Raw genomic sequence first — 7,097 nt, forward strand, 5'->3', positions numbered from 1 at the left:
GAAACATGATATGTAGAATTTTTACATCTGGGTTTTGTATAGAGATATTTTTAGGCCTCATATGACTTAAGCAACAATTTGGCTAGTGTTGCAAAAAAGAAAATATTTTCTTCAAACAGGAGATGTTTTCAAATGCATATGGCACAGTTGAAGGATTTCAGGCTTTGTTGTGGTCTTTGTGACCTCATTCTTATTTTAACACAAAGTTGTTATTAGGTTATGTGCATAGTGGTTTTGAAAACCTCTCAGAAATATTTTAGCAGATAAAAATAAAATAAATATTTTTTGATAAGATAGTCCATTTATGATACCAATTCCTTATCAAAAAATACATGTCTATTCTTAGTATATGAAATATAAACCCTCCATTCCATTAAAATTCTCCAATTTTACTGTCATAAGCTAAATGATTCAAATGTTATCTCCATTCTCCCTATTCCCTTCTGGCAGACAAAGTAAAAATGAGGTAATTGTAAAAATGTGTTTAAAATGAAAGCATTCCATCAGGTTGGCAAAAATGATTTAGGTAACATTTAAATAAAATTCCCTTTTTAGCTCTCGAGACACCATAGTAAAAGAATGCTCTGTAAAATGAAAGTTTTCATTTAGTGAAAGCAGCTGAGCTAATTGGCACACTTTGGCAAAGATGACTGTATTTAAAAGAGAAAGTGCTGCCTTTGGTTTGTCAGGCAGTGACAGAGTTACTGCAGGAGATTCTGTTCTTCATGAGAGAAAATTAATTCCTGTAATCAAATACTATGGATTACAGTCTTTGTCTCCTTCCACCTTGGCCAAGAAGCAACTCCAAAGCTTTTTATTAAGCCACACTCCATGGGCTTTTGTAAAACAAGCAAGGACATATTCAGCATAAATAATTTCACCTGCTACATTTTGTAGCACCAGAACATAGCATATTGCTACTTTGAGACTGAGAGCTACTACCTTGGAAATGGCTATATTTGGAGAAGGAAAGGAAAATCACAGAAACACATACACACACACACACACACTTAGGCAAAAGAAATCTTGGTGATATTTGAAAATGGAATTACAGAGCAGTTATAGAGCCATATGTTTGGCAAAATGATTCCCAGTAATTAACAAGAACTTTTGCAGAAATATTTAATTACTAAATGATGTTTAGTAGTAGTGAAATAAAAGCACAATTTTAGTCTTCTTAAGTTTTCAGTTCTTACATACACACAAACACACACTCATACACATACATCCTATCTAGTATATATGCAATCGAGATTATTTAAGTTCATTATACATAATTGGCAAATAATAGTGTTTTGAAAGTTGCAGCATTTTTAATACATTACATATGAAAAGTAATATTTTTATATAGGACAAGTGAGAGGATAGAGATTCAGGGAAAAGCAGAAAACACAATTCACAAGGAAAAAATGACCTACAGTCAGAGTAGGATAGAATCTTCTTCTCTCTCTACAGTTTCTATCCTTTAATATCAAAAAAGTTTATTATGTATAGAGGAAAAGAGCTGCTCCTTCTCCTCCTATCTACCAATTAAATCTCAGGTCCATTCTTCCCCATCAATCAATTTCAGTGTCTGACCAAGCCTTCAAGAAGATATAGGCACCCCAAAATCCATTGCTCTCATCCAAGAAAGAGCCTTACTTATACTTTGGGAAGACTGAAGAAGGGTTTTTGTCAGTTGAATAAAACTAGCCAGTCTTCTTTTATTATTAGGTAGTTCTGAGTTTTGACTAAAAAAATCAATCTTGACTGTATTTAAAACTGAGAAAGAATATTTTATTACCTTCTCCTCCAAAGTTTAGCTTGGGAGCTCCCCAATCAATGAATAAAATACACACATACTTATGTAAACAAGTAAATCTCCAACAAAATGGAAATTAGTCTATTTTCATTTATAAAAATGTAACTAAAGTTTTAAAAGCAGACAGTTAAAATGTGTGAATTATCTTATTGTTCAATACTGTATTCTTTAAAATACAAGGGAATATGATTTCTAAAAGTAATCCTAAATTTAGTTGTCCTGATTCAGTCTAGTTAGACCCATGTTCCAGAGCAACACCAATTTGATTCTTATGATTCCCTCTAGTATTATAGGGTAGGGCTATTCTGGTTTTCTTTATGTTGGGTTTGTGGTTTTTCCACTTAACCAACAAAATGGCCCTTTAGAGCTAATTGGGGTTTATTTAGGGCAATGCTTACACAACTCTGTAAACAAAATTGATTTGTGAAAAAGAAGACATAGCAACAAATCTCTCCCAGAGAACTTTGAATCATAGTCCCTAGTTTTTAGTACCCATGAGGCAGAGGGATGGCTACATTTGTCAACAGGATACCTTTCCTAACGCATAGGTGCTGTTAGAAATAGATAATGAATGTGAATATAGCTCTCTCGTATTCAGTGAACTCAATGATCACCTTGTGTTTGTTCTCATCCTCTTTTCTATAGCCAACCCAACCCGAGCAGGCGGCAGAGAGCCGTACCCAGGCTCAGCAGAAGTGATCCGGGAGTCCAGCAGCACCACGGGTATGGTCGTTGGGATAGTAGCTGCCGCCGCCCTGTGCATCCTTATCCTCCTCTATGCCATGTACAAGTACAGAAACCGGGATGAAGGCTCATACCATGTGGACGAGAGTCGAAACTACATCAGTAACTCAGCACAGTCCAATGGGGCTGTCGTAAAGGAGAAACAACCCAGCAGTGCGAAAAGCGCCAACAAAAATAAGAAAAACAAGGATAAAGAGTATTATGTCTGATCCCAAGATCTTAAATGGACACTTGTATAGAAATAGTCTTCATTTTATCTGAGACATAATATAAACTTATTTACTTTCCTTTTTATGAAGCACATACAAAAGAAGACAGGGAATGCAATCAGGAAAGAAAGACTTTTTAAAAAATAAAAACAAGTATCTCATGCTCTTGTTTCTCAAAAAAGAAAAACAAAAAACAAAAAACAGGGGCCAATAAATTCCCTAACATCCACAGTGTTTTCATTTACTCTGCTTGTCTTTATGTTGCTGGAACATTTCTAAAAGACAGTGATGACCGCACGCATTCATAAAGCAAAGGAGTATTACAGCATCAAGGCACAACACAAAAACCAACACAAAACATAACACAAAAAAGAAGCTACCTATGATCCTGGATTTAGCCAAAGTGCTAGCGCTTTCCTGAGAAGTCAGTTAGTCCAATTGCCAGAGAAGACTGTCCTTTTGAGTGACTCAACCTGCAAACCTTTAAGAGTTTGCCGCCTGGTGCAACTGGAGCAGTGGTTGGAACTTGCATTTGAAACAAAGTGCTGGCTTTTTTGAAGACTTGTGTAGGAACACATTCAAAAAGCCCCTTTCTGGTTGTGAGAGAGGAAAAAAAGTATGGAGGCCTTATTTTCAAAAATGTGAAATATAAGGCACATTTTCACACAAAATTTCAAAACAAAAAGAGGGCATAGATGCAATCATTGGGAAATTTTCATGCACGCTTATTATGTTATTACATATGTTTATATAAAATCCATCTCTGTGTGCTTTCTGGACTGTGATAAGTGACGTTTTATAGCCTGTTGTATAGAAAATGCAAAATATATCTCTGCTCTTCAGCCATTTTTGGTAAATTCAATGTTATAAGTGTTGCTAAGTATAGGCAGTTTTATGACATCAGAGCAACAATTATTTCATTTGTTTTTTTTTTTTGCCACCATTATAAATTGCCACAATTACTTACTTTTATTTTTTAAAGAAATTACAGTGTAGTGTTTATTCTAAGGAAGATATGTATGAATGTATATAAAAAGACAGCTACTTTTTTTCTTATATGTACAGCCTTCATTCTGTTGCAATTGAGTTTTAGTACTTGTATGAAAGGTGTGAATTAGAAAGTCAAATATATACATATGTATCTTATAATCTTTTCTCCCTGAAATACATTCCCACATACATTCACTGTTTTCACACACACACACACACACACGAATCCACGGCAATCCATCAGATGTACTGGAAGAGCCAAACGTGCATACAATAGCAAATATTTATTGACATAGTGAAAAGCAGGAAGGAAGAGGGTTGTGCCAAGGTTTTGATGACAAATGGGGTGATTTGCTTCATTGAGATCTTGCTCCCAGGTAACCCCAAGAAGATTTTAGTCCCTAATGAAATGAACCTTTCCTTATCAAATAGAATATCACTGATATACTGCTGCATGAATAAGAACCATTATGTGGGCAGGTTTTTGGAAGCAGAATTGATTAATCTACACCTTAACTCTGGCTGCTGCAATTGAAAACTTTCTTTCTAATAAAGTAATATATATATTCTCTGAATCTGATGTGCATGATGAGCATTTCTGGAAAGTAAACATCTTCTCAACTAAGAAAGTATTTTTCAGTAATTTTTTATTCTGTGTTACCCATTTAAGAAAATCATTCTCTGTTAATTATTGACTATGTTTTAACTTTTCTGGTTTTACGTATATATCATTAAATATAGTTTTAGTTTAACACATTAAGTAGTAGAAAAGTATAGATTATACACTTGTTTTTGCATATTATTCAATGATGTTCACAGCAATAAATTATTAATATGAGAAGGTAGTGCGAAAGAAATGCATTATTAGATCGCAAGTTGATGCTTCAGTAAAAGTTGGTTGCATTACTTGAATACCTTCTAAAAGAACGATAATAAATTTTGTAGAAGAGAAGAATATCTTTACAATTAGCTTTAATCAGCAAAGGCAAAAAATGCAAAACATCTTTTGTGATACTTTAGTTGATGGAAAAAAAAACAAGAAGTGACCTGGATTTCAGACGTACAGCACCTTAGAAATATGTATAATTCATAGCAAATCACTATCTATGGTTGCCAAGTAATTGTTGTGAAAGAATCTTAATGGCTTTTTATGACCCAGAAAGTAGAAGGTATACAATGAAAATTTAATATCCATTACCTCTTTTGTAGATTTTCATTTTTTTTTAATTTGCCGCGTTAAAAGAATTCATGAGTCTTTTCTTTTCCCCCGTCTCATTCAGTCTTACTCAGGGAAAGCCAGTAAAATAAGAAGGGAAGTGTAAAACTACTGATTTACAGCTTGAAGGGTTTTTTTTTTTTTTAATTTTAAGGTTGCTTTTCTATTTTATCTATTAAGCTTGAACCAGTTTCCATCTGGATAGATTCTAAAATATAATAGAAAATAAATTGAATAATGGTAATTTTAAGCAGTATATCTATGAAATGTGTTGTTTGGGATTGATTTCAATGTTTCTCCCCAGCATAAAATTTAAAGTTACATGCAATGATATAGTTTATTATCAGTAAGATTATTTCTAATATTATTGGCTTACACAAACTCACTCTAGCAAAACTTATTTTTTCTTGAATGGAAAAAGAAAAGAGGGGAACAGAGTTAGAAGGAGAAAATGACTTGAATCCCAACTATCTTCATACCAAACATATCAGGGTTCCATGCATAGTTTGCAGTTGATTGAGGATTTCACACTACTTGGCATAAATTTGATTACATCTCTAGACTGTAACTTTTCTGATTGATTATGCTTCTTTTTTATCCATGTAATGTGCTGCCTTTTTTAAAACAACAAATACTACAATAATGTGTGAAGTGGTCAATCCCTAAGACATCAAAGAAAGGCCACAAAACCCTACCCTTCTAGTGCTTTGTGTGATTGGGTATCTAAGGGGTTTTCTTCTTCTTTTTTTATTTGTTTGTTTGTTTTTCTGTTGCAAGGCCAATTTATCCATTATTGGAAATGCTAAGCAAGTGGAATTTACTGTTTTGTTAATAAAATATTTCTTAATACAACTGTGGATTTACTGATTTTAAAAAGTATATGCGGCACCATTTCATGATGTGGTGAAAGTGGGAAAGTGGAACAGTAAGGAAGACTGCATCTGAAGGGAATACCCATCCTTATATTACAGAGGAAGAATGTTGACTCTCTTTTGTCTGAATTTTACTAGTCATTAAACACCTCTATATTCATACAATTAAAGGTAGAGCGACTCAATGTACTTTTGTATACATTTGTTCATCTTGATATGCCAGAAACCATAAACTGATACAGTATTAATTGAAAACAACATTAAAATACTAATTTCATAAATATGCTTTTTCTCTATAAAAAACAATGGAATCCAAGTTAAGTAAACCTGTGGTTAAATTCCAGCACTATCACATACTAGTTACTATTTGCCTAATTTCTTTGACTCTCACGTGTTATTTGAAAAAAAAATAAATGTATAAAAGAACATAGTGTTTGTTTCCATAGAACTATATTTATTTCTCACAAAATAAATTGGCTTTTTAGAAATCAGATGATTCATCAGAGTAAGTTTTAGTTCCACAGTTGGTAACTGCTTTAAAACCCTGGCACTTGAAAATGATTTTCTGATGAAAATGCATAAGTTTAGTCTTTTTTTCTTCAACAGTAAAAAGTCTGAACATGAATGCTTAATTCATTTTGAACCTGCAGTGTCTAGATATATTTGTTATTTATTACTATTCATGATTGTAAAAATGTAACAGAAACAATCCACATTTTATTAATGTCTAAATTAAAGGATATATAATTTAGTTTCCCTTAAAAATATGTAAGCACTTCAAAGGCAGTTGCTATATAAAACCTATTATTAGTAATCAGACCAAGTATTTTGGGTCTTAACCTATAGAGGGCATAGATGTCCAGGGCCCCCATAGTGATTAGGCCTCAAGGGTTGCTAACTTATATATATGTAATAATAGAGATATATATAAAATATATATGTATATATAATGGATATAAACATATATAATTGCTATTACATGTAAATATATAAATATATTGAATATGAATATTTTAATATAAGTATTAAGTATTTAACATAAAATAATTATATATTATATATTTATACATAGAATAACTTGGCAGGTATATGTGAATGAGCATTTTCCCAGTAAAAGTAATCATTAGGTTCATCAAATCCTCAAACGGTTTCAAAACTCCCCCAAAAGATTGAGAATCACTAAAACAGACATTAGATATAAACAAAACTTTTTTAGAAATAATACTGAAGATGAATGGTTCAGCGAGTATTAAGAAGGTCAAGAA

General features: G+C 32.6%; 1 protein-coding gene across 17 annotated transcripts in view; it reads left to right on the plus strand.

The window, feature by feature from the left end:
- The window catches only part of NRXN1 (neurexin 1), a 1,146,744-nt gene extending 1,140,932 nt beyond the window's left edge, over positions 1 to 5,812 (plus strand). For 16 of the 17 annotated variants that reach the window (XM_033175737.1, XM_033175738.1, XM_033175746.1 and 13 more), the window contains one exon: positions 2,447 to 5,812. In XM_033175737.1, the coding sequence (XP_033031628.1) occupies positions 2,447 to 2,754 (308 nt within the window). In that variant the 3' untranslated portion in view covers positions 2,755 to 5,812. The remainder of the gene's footprint in view (positions 1 to 2,446) is intronic. The other variant, XM_033175745.1, reaches the window with a different exon arrangement.
- Positions 5,813 to 7,097: the final 1,285 nt, after the last annotated feature.

This window comes from Trachypithecus francoisi, unplaced genomic scaffold, assembly GCF_009764315.1.
Source record: "Trachypithecus francoisi isolate TF-2019V2 unplaced genomic scaffold, Tfra_2.0 Lachesis_group17, whole genome shotgun sequence".
Classification (NCBI taxonomy): Eukaryota; Metazoa; Chordata; class Mammalia; order Primates; family Cercopithecidae; genus Trachypithecus; species Trachypithecus francoisi.